This window comes from Trachemys scripta, chromosome 8 (genome assembly GCF_013100865.1).
Source record: "Trachemys scripta elegans isolate TJP31775 chromosome 8, CAS_Tse_1.0, whole genome shotgun sequence".
NCBI lineage: Eukaryota > Metazoa > Chordata > Testudines > Emydidae > Trachemys > Trachemys scripta.
Genome location: NC_048305.1, coordinates 92083415 through 92103591, shown reverse-complemented (window position 1 = coordinate 92103591; position 20177 = coordinate 92083415). Strand labels below are relative to the sequence as shown.

The 20177-nt window shown below is 36.9% G+C and overlaps 1 protein-coding gene across 11 annotated transcripts in view; it reads left to right on the top strand.

Moving 5' to 3' along the window:
- Window positions 1-20177, top strand: part of ATG4C (autophagy related 4C cysteine peptidase) — a 68269-nt gene that overhangs the window by 10498 nt on the left and 37594 nt on the right. For 6 of the 11 annotated variants that reach the window (XR_004646767.1, XR_004646766.1, XR_004646768.1 and 3 more), the window contains exons 6-11: window positions 2605-2935; window positions 4905-4975; window positions 7194-7330; window positions 10962-11040; window positions 11706-11782; window positions 15997-16116. Coding sequence is in view for 4 of the 11 variants with exons in the window: in XM_034778470.1 (XP_034634361.1) it covers window positions 2605-2935; window positions 4905-4975; window positions 7194-7330; window positions 10962-11040; window positions 11706-11782; window positions 15997-16116 (815 nt within the window). In the remaining 7 variants the exon portion in view is untranslated. Of the gene's footprint in view, window positions 1-2604; window positions 2936-4904; window positions 4976-7193; window positions 7331-10961; window positions 11041-11705; window positions 11803-15996; window positions 16117-18683; window positions 20166-20177 lie in introns of those variants that run through there. The other 5 variants (XR_004646772.1, XR_004646769.1, XR_004646770.1 and 2 more) reach the window with 3 other exon arrangements.

Sequence of the window (20177 nt, the reverse complement as noted above, 5' to 3'; positions counted from 1 at the left end):
ATAAGAAATCTTTCATTGGTTGTGGTTCCTTTTCTAGAGATTTTTTAATAGTATTTTCTTTTAACAAAAAAAAATCCACTTAAATGCCACTAATAGCTAAAATTGTGCAATGCCACAGCTACATGAAATGCTCCAAATACCGCAGAATGATATTGTCAATACGTTTTAGTTTTTTAATTTTTATGTTTTGGAAAGTTTTACATTTAATTTTGTGGAATGTACACAAACATGGCAGCTTGAGATGTCAAGGTTCAGGAACAGCTAAGTCCATTTCATTGTTCTGTTACATTTACATTTGCATCTTCCTTGATTTCGGAATCTTCCTCTGAAGGGCTTAATATGAGGCCAGAGTTTAGTAAGTCACTTCCTATGACTGAAATCTGTTTCTCTTATACATATTAAAGCAGATGTTGTCAAACTGTGATCCATGGTACACTTGTTAGTGCCACAGAGCTGGCAGCTCACAGGGTCTTGTGTCTTCTCATTTCCAGTAATTTTTACAGGCCTCTTGGCTCTTTATTATAAAGAAGAGACTGGAGGTCTGTAAAAGCATCTACAAGCAAGGAGGAGGATCAGCCAAGTTGGCTGCCTCTACCAGGAGCAATGCTACTACCAGCCTTATTCCAGCAACTGCCCTTTTAACAGTGATTCTCCTCATGATGCTTTCCATCTCCAGAATGCCCCTCCTATTTGTCACTTCCCAAAGAGCTGTACATCCACAGACCTGCTCTCTGAGCTAACAGTGACAACCCAGACCTGATACACACCTGTACCACCATTTATAGTCCCTTCAATGGCTTCCTCAATTTTCCTCTGCCCACAATCTATTTGGTATTTGCATTGGACAAAGTGCAACAGAGGACATATTCAGACACAGTACACATTCTGGTAACTTTAGTTCTTGAAGACATGATGCATTTTAAAGCTAAATAAAACTTGAGTTTAAAAAATAATTGTGCAATCTTACTGTATTTTATGTACAATTTACAAATGATCTGTGAAATGTTCACTTTACACCTACCACCATAAAATAGTGAAAAGACACTACTTACAAATCTTAAAGTCAGGTGGCAATATTCTGATGTCAGCGTTACCATTTCCATTTGTATCACTTGCACAGGGTATTTCTGCTAATCAATAGCCTTTGTACTTTGTGGAAAGCTGAAGCTAAATTCTGCCTCAGGACTGCTGGATTCTGTGGCACTCTGATGGAAGTTCCGTGTAGCAATTTCAGATTAAACTGAAGATGAGATTTTTATTAATATGAATAATACAATTGGTACTGTTTTTTTTTATTTAGATACTAAATTCAGTGTACATCATCCCCATAACTTAAGTTTTGATGTGCAGTAGTATTTTGTATTGAAGATGCATACCTGCATCATGGTAGTTATTGGAAGAAGCTGGAGGAGGTTATAGCATCTGGCCAATGTCAGTTTAGGCTTTTAGCAGCTGGGCAGACATAGCAAGCAGTTTGAGATTCTGAGCTGAGAACACTAAGTGCAGGTTTATATTAAAATGGTCATCAGTGAAATAATTTAAGTGACATTTTAAATAGTCCTCTTTAGGTATGAGAATTCTACTCCATTCATTTCACTGGGCTCACACCTTTTTAGAGCTGTGTCAGGCTTTCTGCAAATTCAGGGATACAGCACTGTATTGGTGTTCACACTTATACATTTTCAGGTTTGTTTTCATAACTCTGAAGGCTAGAACACAATTGTTTTTAAGTGAAAGGCACATAGATCTGCAGCAGGGATTAATTCCTTGAAAAGTTCAGCAGAGTCATACAGTACGTGGATATCATCTGTCACTCAGACTCATAGACATTTGAAGGTTTCTTCACAAACCCCTGCTGCAAGGAGTTGTTGGGACCTATGGGAGGGACCCACAATACACTAGAAGGGAAGCGTTAGTGAATCATTAGTGTTGTATTGACATGCTGAACCAGTTTACGCCAACTAGGCTAGTAATGTAGACACTGCATGTAAGGCGAACTGTTACAGAAAAAGCAGTACCAGAAACATGGACAGGAGATGCTTTGCTATAATAGCTTGAAACAGTTCTGTTCTCTGTATAGACAGACGTTACAATTTACTTTGTTTGACAAACAAAATTATGAGAATTCTTCTCCATAAACTTGTCTTAGGAATCAACAAACAATAAAGAAAAAGCATCAGTCATCAAAGGCTTTGACTTGGATAACTATCAGTTGAACCTTTTTACATGTATTAAATAGCTAACTTATTGTGTTGATATGTAAATTCCCCTAATCTGTGTCTTGTAATTATACCCTAGCTGGCTAAGTCTGCAGAGTCCACTATATCCTCTCCTGGAAAATCCTGCTAGCATTAATGGCTAAGAAAGAAATGTAATGTGGCTAGTGTCTTCCTTTCTTCCTCCTTTCTCCCACACAAATAAAAATAGCACAACCATATTATACTGAGTTGACTTTTTTTTGCCTATATTCTTATCAGCAGCATTTGCATGTCTGTAAAACATAGATTATTGGTCTTATTAAAAATTGGCACTTTTTTGGTAATTATACAAAAAACTTACTGTTAAGAAGTGTAAAACATATCTTTAAAAAATACTCTGTTGCAGACTGGACCTGGCCGGGTGCACTGATCATTGAAAATTCAGACTCTGAATCATGGACAAGCCACACAGTAAAAAAGCTGACTGCATCATTTGAAGCATCACTTACGGGGGAGAGAGAACTCAAGGTCCTGTCAAACGATCATAAGGAAGCACTAAAGAGAGACTGTGATGACAGTGAAATGAGAGATGAAGTTTATCATAGAAAAATAATCTCTTGGTTTGGAGATTCTCCACCCGCATCTTTTGGCTTGCATCAGCTAATAGAATATGGAAAGAAGTCTGGGAAAACAGCTGGAGACTGGTATGGGCCTGCTGTAGTAGCACACATTTTAAGGTAAAAATATCTCTAAATTATCCTTCATTATTACAATGCCTTAAGTGTTACGGAAGAAACATTTAGAAGTGTCTTGAGATTTCTTCAGGTTAATTGGACACCTACCCATTAATTATTGATTTAGCAATTTAGAAGAGGGGTTGTTTTTTTTTTTTTTTAGAGATAGGAAGGGAAATAGCAGATTCAGGAACTGAAGTATGAACCTCTGTCCAATCTTGTCATTTATTTCTCAAACATTCCTATTTTCCTCCAGTCTGAGCAACAAGAGACCCAAGGTCTCTCCATACCTGATCTTTAAATAGGGCTGCCTTTAATGAAATGTTCTAAAAACTAACCACTCTTTCAACCTTGGAACATGCATAATATTATAGATTTTTTTTATACTGTAACCTGGGGGCTGTAATGTACTGATAGTGTAATGAAATGTCAGAGCTAAAATTGATGTTTTCAGCATTTCTTTGCACACATCAAATTCTTGTGAAACTGTAAATGTATGGGACTATTAATATTATAATTATATTACAGTAAAAGTAAAGGATCTTTGACATTCAGTATGAGTAAAAAAAAAAAAGGGGGGGGGGTCCAATTTCTCTCTACTCTGTGCCTTTATGTGCCATTTCTTTGGATACTACTGATTTTGTTTTTTATAGTCTTATGTTCTCTAGGTGGGTCCCAGTTTAGCCATAAACGGAATCATTAATAAATCACCTAAGCATGAGAGGTCAAAGTTCAGATGTAATTTTTCTACATTTATGTAGATGCTGGAATAATTTCATATACAAGTATACTCTCCTTGAATGAGCCTACATTGAAATACTACAGTGTTTGTGCTATGACAGGTGAAGGTTATTTATGTATTTGCCTATATTTGTAATATTTTCTTCATGTGGTCGATATCTGAAATTGACTTTTTTGTGAAATTTCAAAACAAATATTTTCTACTAATCCATTTTCTAATTTGCAAAAGTATATTTGGCTTCAGGATCCACATGATCAAATCATGCATTCCCTTCAACTTAATTCCTACCATTATTCAAACATTGCAAAGCTTTCCTTTCCTAGAACTCCCCTTCTCCTGTAGTGAGAATGTATAGCTCTCCCATAACTTGAGAATGTCTGTATTAAATGATTCTTCAGAATATATTGTGAAATAAAGGGATAGTGACCATTTAATACAATCACGTATCAGAAGTCAAAGGCTAATCTTTTATTTTCAGCAGTTTAATTTCTTTACAAATTTTGTCCTTTACTGATGATCATGATTCAGACTATCGACATATATTTTCTTTTTAGTCTTTAGGTTCATTACTCTTATTCTTCTGAGGCTAGTTTAGTATTTCAATTATCTTTTTTAAAGTTTCAGTGAAACCTCGGAGCTGTTCAAATGTTAGTTTTTGTTCTAATAGATGTCTGAAGCTAATTCTATATATCTTTAGCTTGTCTTCTTAGGTTAGTTGTGTGAGCTGAAAAACAGTTCATACTGAGCCGATACTACTTTGAAGGTTAGTTAAAGGAACCCTATCTCAACTTGAAAATCCCATTTCTGTTGGCAAATTTAGTATTTTCTATAGTTACAAATAAGACAAAAGATTACTATAACCAAAAGTATGTGGGGTGGTGGTGGCGGTGGTCGTGTTTAGTTAATTTTGTGCATTTAATCGCATTCTCTGTATTGTCACTTTTACTGTTTCTTCTTAATAGCCTCTCAGTTTCTGCTTTGCTGGAAAGGCTTTTATAAATATTCTACAAGGGTGGCTGAAAAAGAAAAACAATAAAATAAATGAACTTCAACTTATTTTTATGTAAGGGATCCTTGTTTAAAAGGTGATCTATCAGAAACTGGAATATTTTGAAATCTGTTTCTTTTAAATTCAAGTTAATATTATCTCTAAAAATCAAGAATCTAAATTCAGTTTACTGTTAATTTCTTGAAATGAAATACTCTATCAAATCTTTTATTCGCACTTAGAAAAGCTGTTGAAGAAGCAAGAGACCCTGAGTTACAAGGGATAACTATCTACGTTGCTCAGGACTGTACAGGTAAGTGATGTGGCTATTGTAGGTTTTAGTCAACTTTATAAGCGCTTCATTTATGCTTTTCAATTAGTGCTCAACAATATTACGATTTCAAAAGAAAAAACTAAATGCTATAAATATGTTTGTTTATTGGAACCATGAGCTCAGAGTGGATATTGATTCCTGCACTACATCTTTGGCTTTTGTCTTGATGAATCAAACATAATAAATGGAAAGGTTGGTAAATTGCTTGTTTGACATCTGATTAGGATAATGGCACTTCAAATAGCTTGTGGATGCTTTTTTTCCATATAATCTGCCTGGCATGTATAATTTCACTCTAATGACTTTTTATTTGGTTTTAGGCAGTCTGTTGGTTATTCTGCTAGGCCTACCCTTTAAAATAAATAAATTGGTTTACATTTCCCTTCTCTGTCTTCCTTTTTCCTTTTGGTGAAGTGCAGAAAGTGATAGAGATTTTTCTTAAAAACAAAAACAAACGGTCAGTAATTTAATTTATTATGCATTTTCTTAAATATTAAGCTGCATTCTCTTTGCAATGAGAAGGTCCCATTTCTTGCAGGAATGTGTCCATGGGAAAGTTAACGCACCAGTTTCTAGTAGTAATAAATCTAATCAGTTTTCATTCAAAGATGTGAGCAGTCCAATAAACCAAACACTATGGTTACCTATTTTAACCATATCAGACATCTCACGAACACAAATGCTTTTAAATACTTGGTTGTTATTACAGGCAGGGTAGATTAGGGTTCTGGTGGATGTGCAGAAATGGAGGGTGACAAGAAAAACTAAAGATGTAATAAAACTTTACACTAATGACTATGACAATCCAGGCTTTCAAATGAAAGCATAATATATTACTTCTATAGCTGTGTTCAGTTGCCAAAATTATTACTTTTTATGATATACACCTCTACCCCGATATAACGCGACCCAATATAACATGAATTCGGATATAACACGGTAAAGCAGCGCTCCGGCGCAGGGTGGGGTGCACGCTCTGGCAGATGAAAGCAAGTTCGATATAACACGGTTTCACCTATAACGCGGTAAGATTTTTTGGCTCCCGAGGACAGCGTTATATCGGGGTAGGGGTGTACTGTACCTGATCTTGGGAGATAATACAGGAATATCATTCCTTTCCATGATCAAGCTAGTTTTAAAGGGACACACTCAATTTAATTGTATATTGTAAACAAATTTCTTTACCATGTTACAATTAACACCTATGGGCAGGGGTCGGCAACCTTTGGCACGTGGCCCATCAGGGTAATCCACTGGTGGGCCACGAGACATTTTACTTACGTTGACTGTTCGCAGTCACGGCCCCCCGCAGCTCCCAGTGGCCGTGGTTCGCCCTTCCCGGACAATGGGAGCTGCAGGAAGCGGCGGCCAGCACATCCCTGTGGCCCTTGCCGCTTTCCGCAGCTCCCAATGTCCAGGAACTGCGAACCGCGGCCACTGGTAGCCGTGGGACACCGTGCCTGCCGACGGTCAACATAAACAAAATGTCTCGTGGCCCGGCAGCAGATTACCCTGATGGGCCGCGTGCCAAAGGTTGCAGACTCCTGCCTTAGAGTATTAATAGTGAGAGAATTTTAAAAATCTAATGTCGTCTTAATTTAAATATTGGAAGTAGTTTTTTGTCTTTATGCACTTCTCTGACCAGAGGAACTAAAACAATGGTATTTTATTTTTGTTTAACTCAGGATCTAATAATATATTGTTTGAACATTAATGTTTTAAAAAAGCTTTTCTTTTTTTTAAATGCGTAAATGTTTCTATTGGTCACAAGCTTTGGGGTTTTTTTTTTTTTTTTTTTTAAATACGAAAGTTAGTTCTAGGACCAAATTTTAAACTATCCATTAATTTTAAAACAAATAGAAGAAATGTTTCTCTGCTCTTCTCAATACCTACTTTCCTACATCCTACATGCCACGTATCCAAACTGTTGAACTCAACAGTGTAACATATCTTTCTACAAAATGCCACTCAAGGTGAGGAAAACATGATTAGTTTCTATTAATACAGGTTTTTTGCGGAAGATAATTTAATGTGGAGAGTGTAATTTTTTTCAGAAATGTACAGTTTTGATTTATCGTGCTTAAATGCAATTTTGTAGGCACATAACATTTTGTAAAAGGTATTCAGGATATTTTTACTTCAAAAAAATTACATGTGTACCTTAATGATGCTCAAGTATATTCATTCTTATTTTCAGTTTACAGTTTGGATGTTGTTGATAGACAGTGCTCTTCTATGGGCTCTGAAAAAGCAGATATGAAAGCTGTAATTATATTAGTTCCTGTAAGACTTGGTGGAGAGAGAACCAACATGGACTACTTGGAGTTTGTAAAGGTATGAAATAAGAGTTCATTGTCTGTTTCAAACAGTAGTACTAGATATGAAAAGATTTTTCATGGTGGTAATCTTCTAGCTATTAAATGCGTGGTGATGATTTTACAGTTGGAAGTTGTAAAGTTTGACTTTACAGATTTTAAATGTCAATATTACAAGATCTCACATAATTGCAGAGCACATGATGTCCTATGGCAGGGGTTGTCAACCTTTCAAAGAAGAAAAGCCATTTTTTATTTTTGTCTTTGACCAAAATATTTCGAGAGCTGCATCACACGCAAAGTGTTGGGGTGCAGGAGAGGGTGAGGGCTCTGGGAGGGAGTTTGCAGGAGGGGGCTCTGGGCTGGGGCAGGGAGTTGGGGTGCAGGAAGGGGTACAGGGTTTGGAAGGGAGGTTGGGTGCAAGATGGGGTTCTGACCTGGAGCAGGGGGTTAGGGTGCAGGAGGGGATGGGGGGTGCAGGCTCTGGCTGGGAGGCGCTTACTACAGGCGACCCCCGGCCAGCGGCGCAGCAGGGCTCAGACAGGCGGCCTGCCTGCCATGGCCCCACGCTGTTCCCGGATGCGTCTGGCTGCTGGCAAGTCTCTGCGCCCCTTGGGGGAAGGGGGGCAGCGTGTCTTTTTGTGCTGCCCGCTCCCACAAGCACCGCCCCTGCAGCTGTGAGGATGGTGCTGGGGGCGTGAGCAGCGCACAGAGTTGCCTCTCCTCCTCCCTCCCCCGTGCTAGGGGTGCACAGGGACGTGCCATCAGTCAGCTGCTTCCAGGATCAGCGTGGGGCCACGGCATGCAGGCCGCAGCTTGCCGACCCCTGACCTATGGTAAAACAGTGAAAAATATTCCATTCCTAAAATAGTTTCCTGAAAAGACACTAATGCAGTGACTCGAATTAAAAATAATAATTTAGTATATTTATGGTATTTATATTTGTGGTGCCTTAAATGAACTTTCATATTAGCCAACACTTAAAAAATATAAACCAAGCTGCTTATTTTCTTGTTTGGTTTTTTTTATCCTTAAATAGTGAATATTGAAGACTACCAGCTGAACTTTCACAGCTTATTCCTTCTACCTTTTTTTCAGATTGAAGGGTTATAATCATTTGACCCAATTGGCAGTTTTTGTGGCCATTATTTCATTAGCTGGAGGTTCAGATGACTCTGTATGTGGAAGAAGAGAGTGATGATTAAGAATGAAAAGCCCACCAGTGTATCAAGTTGCAGGACAGAGCCAGGACACAGTTTAGTGTAGGGTTTTTTTTTGTCTAACTTCTCATCAACAAATACTCAGCTTTTTTAACTGAACACTTAAAAATGGTCTCTAAGAAACTGGACCATAATTCTCATTCCCCTTGAGCACATGTTGGTAGTTCTGCTGGTTAAAGGGAAGAACTTGCTTAACTCTGTTCCTTTGTCTTTACTATCCTATTGTTAATCACACAGAATCATCCTTTTGAGTCCCATCTAAATTTGTATGATTGGACAGTTTAAGAAGCTGCTCAGTAGCATTAAGAAAATCTGAGATGGGCACTTTTGTTACCGTACCTATTTTTCCTTTCTCTTGACTATCTATTCCATTTTATTACAAAGTTTCAGAGAGAACTATGAAAAACTTTTATAGCCAAGGAGGACAGAACTGTGAAGACTTTTATTTAAAGTATGAAGTAGCTGTTCTGTCTTGATTCCTTTCCTTGTGTGTCTAGACAGTTGGTTTGCTCTTTGCTAGTTAGGTCTGGCACAGTAAAACATATCCATGGTTGCAGACCTGATCTAAGAACCGTATTCCCATTACAATACTTCTGCAAAAGAGCTTTGAAATCTCTGAATGTGGAATCATAATGCTTTTATTTGTAGGCTAACACAAGCACCACTTTTGCCTCTATTTTCATAAGGGTTTCTAATCTTGTGTGGTCACTCTTCTTTAATGTGGGCTTCTGTATTGGTGTTGACCATTGTTTTACTGGAAAACGTGCTGTCATTTGCAGATACCTAACTGGGGCTAGGATAAAAGGGGCTTCAGTTGCATGCATGCAATCATCCTGTCTTTGTAATTCATTGAAAGTGACTTAGTATCTTTGGTGTAGATTTAGATAAATGAAAACACAAACTTCAGAACTGAATTAAGTAAAGAAATGTTTACAAATGATTTGGCAATTTGTTGATGATAGTTGTTGATTGTTTGATTTATAATACCTTTATACAAGAAAAGTACCTGATTACCATAGGGAAATCAGACCTTTGCTTTACCTAAGTAGCTCCTGTTTCAATTTTGCTGCACTGGAATAGGTTGAGTGGACACGGACTTAAACTGTTTTCTCCTCTTTATCTTGTATGCATAAGCATGTGTTGTAATGTTTATTACCCCTTTTTAATATTTGAAATAAGTGGTATTTCCTCCTTACCTATTTAAACCACTCAGAAGTTGGTTTCCATGTTGTTAATATCTTAGGTTAGTAATGTGATAGATCTGCAAAAATAGAAATTTTGTTGTTTGTTAATATTGTCTTTTACGGCCAAACTTCTTGTTGAGAGAGAGAATCTTCACAATGTAATTGATGATTTGTAATGGTCTTACTTTTAGTGGCTATAGCCCTAGAAATTGGGGCATAAGAGCCACTGCCATTTTAGCTCAAATGGTAGTCTTTTGGGGGTGGAGGAGAGACTAATTCCTCATATTGGCCCATGTTGACATCAGAGTCCTTACCAGACTCTCTTCTATTCTCTGGTGTCTGCTATTCTGGGGGGAAATGTTTCTCCCTCTATTGCGCTATAAGTTCCTGCATGAGGAATGACACATGTACTTCTGCCCAACCTGCTGCTGTTTACCCTTTTCAGGTAAACATGGGGTGTTTCTCTTCGAAATAGCCACAGATTAGATCAGAGAGGGTTTGGAAATCAAGAGGCAGCTCTAGTACGCCTTACTTACCTCCTCTTGTCTTTTAGGGAAACTGCTCTTGGAAGCAGCTGCAGACTTCCTGTGGTGTGGGGCTTTTACCTATGAACAGGATGGAGGGGCTCAGTGAAGGGCCACTGAACATAAAACTATAAAATATGTAAAACTTCATACCAGGCAACCTACAGTGACTCCAACTTTTGTTATGTTACATTTATTCTTTTCTAAAGTGTCCTGCCTATCTTTAAACTGTGAACACCTCAGAACAACTGAGGTCATCCCTTCTTGAATGTCTTCCAGCACGTGGTCAGTTATGCCAACCACAAGCATTCAAAAAATACCCCAGAAAACCATAATATTTACTGAAAAATCATGATTGTTGTTTTTTTTAACTATCAGCCTTATTTGTCTTTTGATCTTTGAGTGCTAAAGGTTTACATTTCCTAGATTTTTCTCCACAGCCTCAAGAGCTACATACCTATTTTAAAATTGAGTATTGCGGTTCTAGTATAATTGCATGACTCCAGGAACTGGGGCTTTCAGAAGAACACCAAATAATGAGACTTGCAATAGAGCTGCAAAAGTTGGCAACCCTGGGCACTTCCATAGGTCATTCACACTGACCTCACTCTAAATGTGATGGTCAGGAAAAATTAAATGAATAAAGTTACACCAAGTTACTTTAATTCATCACCTTCTTCTGTTAGCCTTTAAATCTGAATTATTTACTATTTTGTTGGCAGGGAATTTTGAGTCTTGAATACTGTGTCGGTGTTATTGGTGGGAAACCTAAGCAGTCATATTACTTTGCAGGATTTCAAGGTTAGTGTTTTAATAAGAGATGTCTCTTTAGTGTTTTCCTTTTAAAAGCTAGAAAGTTAATATAGGATCAGTGGGAAGCAGAATGATTAAAATAGCAAAATGAGTACCTTATTAATTCATCAGATCTGCCAAAGTCCAGTCATTTGTCATTTGCCCCGCATAGTAATTGGATTCTGTAAAATGTACATTTAATTTCCTTTGTTGCATAAACAAGGCATAATTTATCTGTTTCACCAAACTTTAGAAGCCTTTGCTGCTACTGTCTGGCAGTTCTTATTTACATATTTACTTTTTACCAGTTTAAGTAGTGCTAGTTGATGCTCAAATGACAAGCAATATGTTCTTCCTGTCAGGATGAAGTAGCACAAAGCATTTTTCATATGCAAACTCTAGAATATAATTGTGTGTTTGTAAAAGTAATTTTATCACCAAAAATTAAATGACAGTCTCATCACTTTATAAAAATTCTGCTTATACAAGCATATTTGATTATGCAAAAGTTAATCTGTCCTGCAAAAACCGATGCTTCAGTCAATGAATATCAGTCTGGCAAGCAGTTACTTGCTGGCTTTTTTTTTTCAGCTGTTCTGCATAGAAATTGGATTGTAAGCAGTGTAATAATAAGGTGTTTTTTGAATTACTTGTCTTCTGTTTTGTCCTTGTAGATGACAGTTTGATTTACATGGATCCTCATTACTGCCAATCTTTTGTAGATGTCAGCATAAAGGATTTCCCTCTTGAGGTAGTGTGGATAAAGAGCTGGTACTGTTTTTTTTTTTTTTTTCCATATGAATCAAACACTAATTATTTAGAGCTGTTCTAGCTATCTGTATTTTTACAGTTTTAGTTACATGTTATTTGTCAAAATTTTGCCCTTCTTTATAGACTTATAATCAACAAAAATGACCAAAGGTTAAATACTTGATAGTGGATTTTAATTTATTATGTACTTATTAGTTCATTTATCTTTGTCTGTATCTTGTTATATACCAGAAACCCTCCACAAATAAATGATCATGCCACTAAGTAATTTTACATTATAGACAGCTAGGCAGTACCAGACCTGAAACATTACACATGGGTTCTCTTAAAATAATAATAATGAATTGGTGTCAGAAATGTATGTTACAGTGTAGTAGGGTTCACTTTTATTTTGAACTATAGACTACACAAATTTACCCTCTGCTTCTTTGACCAGGAATTTTCAGTGTGTTGTCTAGGAAGACTTGGTGATTACCATTTCAGTACAGTTGTCTACTTGTAATTACTTTATAGGTCATTCATTTAGCTTCTTAGATAGGATTTTCCATTGTTGTATTGCTTTTACTAATGTCTTCTATGCTGTTCATCTCAACAGATTGTTTTATTATTATTTTTAATCAAGTTAGCTCCATGGATCAGTAGCTTTCAAGGACTTGTCAAGTCTGAAAGTGTAGTTACTGTTTCTTTTTTTAGCTATGGCATGCTGTCTCCTTCAGGTTATAGTTAATGCATCTTGTCAGGCTCTGTCTAGGTCTTGAAAAATCAGACTTTTACATGAGTATTTTCTCCCCTTCTCCTCCAACTCGCATTAAAAAAAAAAAAGGAGTAAATCCAGGGAAAGGTACTAAAGAACTGCATTTACAAGCAGTCCGTAGACAAGCCAATATGTCCCCAATTCTCGTGTTAAAAGAGGTATTCAGTACAGCAGTTTAAAACTTCTCCTTCTGGATCCTGTGATGTCCAGCCCTTACATGAACCTCCAGCTTCCTCTGAATGACACTCTATCAGCTACGGAACCCATCTGGGGCCTGCGCTTGTTAACTTCATTGCTCACGAAGGGTTCACAGCACCTTGCAGGATCAGGCCACTAGAGCATACAGCTGGTCTCCAGAGTCTAGTTTTTAGCACCGGGGTTTTTCCAATTAAACATTACAAAACCTAAAACACAATTTCACACCATATTTGGGGAGGGAGAGACATTTACTTGCCCCCATATTAGTTGGTACCAGCAGGATTCTGTGGCTGTGATGTCACCAGCATAATGAATACTATGGTGACACTTAAAGTTTTGCTGCAGATACTTGCACAGGGTTGGAGGTGGGGAAAGAAATACTCTTTTAAGCTTACGTGTTGTGAGTGCATCCTTTAACCTGCCAATTGGGGAATTCAGCACATTCTTAAACTGATGACATTTAGTTAAATTTAAAACATAAGACAAATGGTTTGTAATGAAGTATACAACTTTATTGTGGTCCCAAAGCTGTTGCTGCTGTATAACAATTGGTTTAAAAACAGAGAGAAGAGTAGGAATTATTTCAATTTCCTTGTCTAATACTATTGTGAGTAAAGTGCAGTTAACATACCAGCCTCAAAGAGGTAACATGCTGAAGTCAATCATAATATCTTAATCAAAATATTATCAAATAGTGTGTTTAGCAGAACTGTTTAGACACTTTTAAGCTTATATAAACACTAGTAAATATAATTTTAAAACCTAGCACAGGGTTAAAGCAATAATGAAACTAATTTTAACGTTTAATTTTAACAAGATGCTTTAATTAAGGTGTCATGTAGTCTGAGATGATAAAGTTCCCCCTAGAAAACTAGTGGTTCTGAATTTTAAGAGATTTAGGTCCTTTTTATAGTCTCAAGCAAAAAAAATGTGCTATACCTAAAACTTTCTTCATTTTATAGTGCCCTTCTGAGGTCCTCAGATGGAAGTTGGTAAATGAGCTAACTTTATTTGTATTAGGATAGTGCCTGTAGACCCTAACTAGTATCAGTGTCCCGTCCTGCTAAGCACTGTGCAAGTGCCTAATAAAATACAGTCCTTGCCCTGAAGCTCCTACTGTCTAACTAAATAAGAGATGGGAGGGGAAACAGAAGCAAAGAGAGGTGAAGTGACTTATCCAAGGTCATAGAGCACCTCAGTGAGCCAGGAATAGAACCTACATCTGTGGGCTCCTAGTCCAGTGATTTATGCACCAGAGTATGCTGCTGGGTGTCATTAATATGAACTTCCAAATAATAATATACTTTAAATGTATTTTGAAGATGCAGAAGCTGCCAGCTTGGCTTGATCACGTCATATTGCTTTTCTGGATACAGGATCGTGTATCGGAAGGTCGTGCTCAGTGCATTGAATAGTAATGTATGAGTTGTCCAGAAGTGTCAGAACGTAAACAGAAATTGCTCTCTTAGCTTGTTAGCTTTCTCTGTAGGAAATATTTTCAAAATTGACAAATTGTCCAGAATAAGTTGGAAATCTGTATTGGCTTCTAGAATCCATTTGTTGGATGAGTGAAAAAAATATGCCTATCCACATCTCTCTGTGGTAGTGACTTTCACAGCATTAATAAGACTTCTCCTGAACATACTACAAAACTTGTCTTAGGATGTTCCAATACCACTTTTAATGTTACTGTTAGAATGCTTTTCTTAAAGCAGACTCCCAATATCTTACTTTGATTAACTGTGAACTGAATATAATATTTGGGCAGTATTCGGGAAAACATAATAAATAGGTGTAACGGTCTTGCAGAAGTATAACTTGCTAGTCTTTATTGATTTTGTAACAAAATTTAATGTAAAATGTAAACTGTTTTATTTGTAATTGGATCAGTCAGTAGTAAAGAGCAGTACATGCCAATAGTGTACAACGACCACAATGAGAAACACCTTAAAATTTTATGTAGCAATCTGTACTCTTGCCGATCTGCTTTTTACCCAGCTCAAAAATGAAAAGTAGGGAGGTGTTAGGAAGAGGGATTTTACACCAATAGAGTGTTGGATATTAACTTGCTTTGTTGCTGTTTCTGTAGAGTCAGGTTAGAACTTAACAATTGTTATTTTGACACAAGGATAAGCTAACTGAGTTTGTGCCTGATGCACATCTACATATGTATTTCACATTACTTCCTTTCTTATCGGTCACTTGGGAAGTACTCCAAGAATAAAATACTAGTCCAGTCTCAGTAGAACATGAAATGTGGAGCGTTAAGATTTGTTAGATTTAAATACTAAGCTATTATAATTGGATTATTAGTGATTTAATGGAGGGTCTGGGTTACGGATATCTCTGGGTAGTAGTAGGATACAGAGCCTTACCCCTTTAGATCACTGACTGCAGCCTAGATCAGTAGTGACCAAATGGTTTAACCATCAGGTGGCTATACTATGACATGTGAAATGAGTTAATGACTTTTGTCCAGCTCCAATAAACACAAAACCAACAACTGTTACCCATGTTCACACTCTGTAGTAATTAAATGGGCATGGAGACTGAAGTGAACTACCCTATATGTATTCTTTCTAGTTCCGGGTGAAGTAGTGGGGGGAAGTTTGCACAGCTATTGCTCGTAGTTTCCATTTCAAAGGCTGTCAATGTGTCATCTATCATAAGAACAAATTTTGCATTTAAAATAAAAATCCTTATGTGTGTAAAATATGAAGTGGATTTTTGTGCTTGTGATATATTGTAGTACTCGCCCTTTTTTTTTACCCATTTTTCTTGCTAATGAAAATATATTCCATCATTTCTCTTTTAGGGAGGTGTGGGGGAAATGGGAGGTGGTGGTAAAGCAATAATTGTAAGAGTTCAAATACTGCTACAAATGCACTTTGCAGAGGAGCATTCACCTTCTCTACCTTGGGAATATTCATAAAATGCTTTCTAGAGCCTCCAACTTTTGACATATTTCACATCCTTTTTTGGAATGGCATTAATGTGGCCTAGTGTGGAAGTTTGGTAAATAGAATATAAACAGTACTAGGTTATGTGGTCTTATGAATGTCCAGGGATGCAATAACTTGAATGTTTTGGGGAACAGAAAAAACTTGTATGGGTTTTGGAGCATATGTGGCATGGTGAATTATATGTTAAAACCATTAATAGAAAGGCAAGTGCATTGATATCTGTGCCTTCCTCATGTCTTTAAAATATCTTTTAAAATGTTTTTATCTCCAAAATTGCAGTCATTTCACTGTCCTTCCCCCAAAAAGATGTCATTCAAAAACATGGATCCTAGCTGTACAATAGGATTTTATTGTAGAAACATGCAAGACTTTGAAAGAATTTCTGAAGAAATAACTAAGGTAAGTGTTGAAATTATGAAATTAATATCTGTCTGATACCCACTATAGTATGTACTATATATATTAAGGATAGAAAATATAGTCTTAAATATACTAAATAGAACCCATCCTATTCTAGAAATAGGGGTTATTGATGAAGCACAAACATACAAGAATTCTAGAATATTTTTACATCCCATAATATGAACATGTAAAGTCGAAAAGGAGAATAACTACCGTAATTGTGTGTTAAGAGATGAGATGATGAATATAAGAGACAGACTGAAACATAACAGATACTTACACTGGTTTGTAGACTCAGTATAAGATTATTCCACTAGGTGGCACTATTGAAATGAAAATATTTTTGCAGACAGCACCTTTTACAGTCATTGGATTGTCTTCTACCTGAAGAGGAATTTTTAAAATGCAATTCATCCCTTGGAGATGAAATTTTTAAGAAATGGAAATATTTGAGCAAAGCAAAACTGTGCATTATTTCTTGTTAGTATAAGTGCTTTTTTGATTACATTTAAAGATAAAGCAGTGTTTTTATGACTTGCAAAGCAGGTATCATCCAGTAAACCTGCCTGATCATGTCCATTCCACTTTAAGAACATAGGAATAGGTTTATTTAGGTAGGTTTGAATTTAATTGACAGATGTTTTCTTCTAGACTATTGCAGTGTATGAATGCCAATAATGTGATACAGTGCTAATGTGTGTTGTGTTAGCTATGGTACCAAACAACCAAATGTTTTATTATCAAAAATTGCCTATAAAAGGATTCAGCATTAACAAAAGATGCATCACAATATTATTACATGTGCCATAATGGTTTTCACGTCTGTGCAAGGAATTAAGGCTTGTACAACATTAGAAAATATAACTTTCTATGTAAGTGATAAATATTTTTATTAGATAAGGTATGAACCAATAAGTAATATCCAGATTGTAAACTTAGTAACCACATATAGTGGTCAGTAGATTTTTGGTTAATGCTCAAGTTTTTTCTTTTGTATGATTCAGACATGGAGGACTAGAAAGTAGATTTAGAGGACAGGCACTCCAAGCAATAAAGACATGGAATGAAAGTTTATAAAGCAAAGTTTCATTACATTTAGTTTATCTGCCCTGCTGTGTTTGAGAGGAGATTTAAGAACATGACAGAATAATGAATGAGAAATTGAGATATGTAAGAACCTTCTCTTGTTTTTTTTTTTCCATTGTCTTCCTCTTAAATCTCAGGCCAGGTGAATTTCTCTCCCCATCCATTTGTTGGATGCTCTGAAACAGCATCTAATTTAATGTCAAAGGAGCAGATTTTAGTCCTAAAACTATTTTACTAGCATTTTGGATTGGGGCTCTTTAATATTAATATGATGACATCAGTGTAAGTATACCCAAAAATAGATTATGTATTTTCCAAAAAAATAGGAAAGTTTTCATATGAATATTGTGTGAAGAACAATCCTCCTGTCATTCTCCAGTCTGCCCCATCAGTCTGTTCATTTTTCCTGCTCTGCCTCTGACTACTACTTTTCTGTTCATTTATTATCACTTTAAGAGTAACTGAATGCCTTGAATGGTAGCACAGTGTACATCCGAGTGGGGACACCCAGGTTAGGTTAATGAAGGACTTCCGATTCTTGCTTCTGTGGCAAGTGACGTAATAGGGTTCTGTAGATCCAGACTCTGAGACTTGCTGCTACTGGTTTTAAAATGCAGTGTAGATATACTCTTGAAATCACAAAAAATAAAGTTGTTATCTTGGAAAGTTCATTACTGACCGTGTACTTTAAATTTTTTACAAAAATTATGAAATGTAGCTAAATTCCTGTTTTGGTCAGAGAGAGCGAGCAGTGGTTCTCAGGCTGCAGAGCTGTTTTTGTCATGCTTTTGCAGCATCTCATAGTTCACTCAAGCAATGATATTTCTGGTTCAGGATAAAGCTTTCCCTGTGTGCGCGAGTGTGTGTGTTTTGTAAGCCAACTAAATTGAAAAACAAACAGCTCTTTGGACACTATTCAGTTACTTTGTTCATGTTTTTTTAGAATGGGTGTTTCTTTGGTAAAAATGCAACAGTGATCAAATTTGTACGAGAAACCAAAAAAGGGAGGTTGTAAAAAATATATATATACATGTTTGAGAACCACAGGGACTTATTCATTTGGAAGGGTGTGTCCTCTCTGTTATCTGTATCCATTGAGCAGATACAATAGAAATAAATGCTTTAGAAACATTGCAGTTGGTTAATGGGACTCAGCATGTCAAATTAATGAGATCTCTTCTGATAATTGTCTCCTGTTCACGTGAACATCAGGGTGGAAGTATCTTCTATAACAAATGTTATATACATACACACTTTTGCATTAACTTTTTTGAAAGCTAGAATACTGATTAAGAAAACCCACGTCCAGAATTTGCCCATTGACTTGGAAGGTAGCGGTAGTCCCTGATTGATATGCAATTTGGAAATAATTGCTCATTTTAATCAAGTTCCATACTGCAATTGTTTCATGATCAGCTTTCTGCTACCTTTTCTAGTTTACTTTCTCTTTCTCTCTAATCTTTTATAATTTCCCTTAGTATTTAGTACTCGAAGAGGTGTCAGAATAGTGGCGCTAAAGAATGAAATCTTCTGTCATCTCCCATGCTGCCTCATTCATGTATCTCAGTCCTGACATAGAGGGACCACCTTTAAGGGTGAGACAGTGGTTCAGTCTCGATACTACTTTGGCTTCTCTGAAACTGTGGTGATGGCTTTTGTGTTGCAGACACATGTCATTTAGGAGTTGGACTATGTGTACTAACCTATTTCACCAAACAGCTGCCATGTGACTGTCAGTTGCTACTGACCTAGGTCTGGCTTCATCTAATTACCTAGTGATGAAAGGCTCTATATAAAATTACCCAGTCCCCTGAGATCTACAGTCTTTCTTCTTGTCTAAACTTTTTTCTTTCTTCCCCAGTACTCATTCTTTTCTTTTTCCCTTTTCATTGCCTTCTGCTCATCTCAGTTGTCTGCATGTCTCTCACTTTCTCCTTGCCCTAATCCCCAGGTTTCACAGTGCAATAATAGAATGAATTTAAATAGTCTAGAATAAAGTGGAAAATTGCAGAGCACAGTAAAAATTGCAGAATCTGATTTTACTTGGAGCATAATTTTCCAGTGCCTTATTTTTTTTTTTAAATAGCTCATACTGCTTAAATATCTATTTAAGTTTTTTAGTGCTTCAGATTGTTTCTCATTAAAACAAATTATTTTTGGAGTTCATAGTTTGATCACTTCAATGCAGGTTATATCTGTAGACTAATGTAGCTTTGCATATACTATAGCTGTGTATTGCGATTTACTGTCAAAGGTGATCAGCAATTTTTTTAAACTTCAGTGGGTGTTGAATTCCTTAAATAAACAGTGGAAAGGACATTTAAGCCCTTTTGTATATGGGCCAATAACATCTACTATTAAAACTTTTTATTTGTACCTGTGACTGATCACCGTTAGCGTGAATAGCTTCCTTGATAGCGGCTCAGCTTCCTAGTCTCTGAGGAGACAGGTGGTATGTCTACACTGTATTGTAAATCCAAGTCTGTGGGACATGGGCTTGTGGACTCGGTATTTCCAAGCCCATGATTGAGTGTCCACACGGCATCATAAACCTGGGTTTACAATTGCTGGACCCTGGTCTCTCAGCCATGCTAGTGTATCCATACTGCATTGCGCAGACCTTCTGACTCCAGTCTGCAGCTTGAGCTGCATCTACGCTGCAGAATGACAGAGCTTGGACCTGAGTCTGAGGAATTTGGACTCTGACGCACCCTACTGGCAGGGCCTTAGGACCTGGGACTTGAGTGTTTGCTGACCTGAGTCAGACTGATTTGTGTGGGAACTGACGAGGGGCTTGAGCTCAAACCTGAATCCGAACCCAAGCTTAGTGTGCAGTGTGGACATACCCAGGGAGGTTTCTGGCATGTAATTAAAAGCTGTCTGTTAGCATTTTTAGTCCACTGTCAGATTTATCTGCTCTTGAGCTGGCTTATTTCCCTTAAATGTATATGTTTAAACTTAATAAAAATATT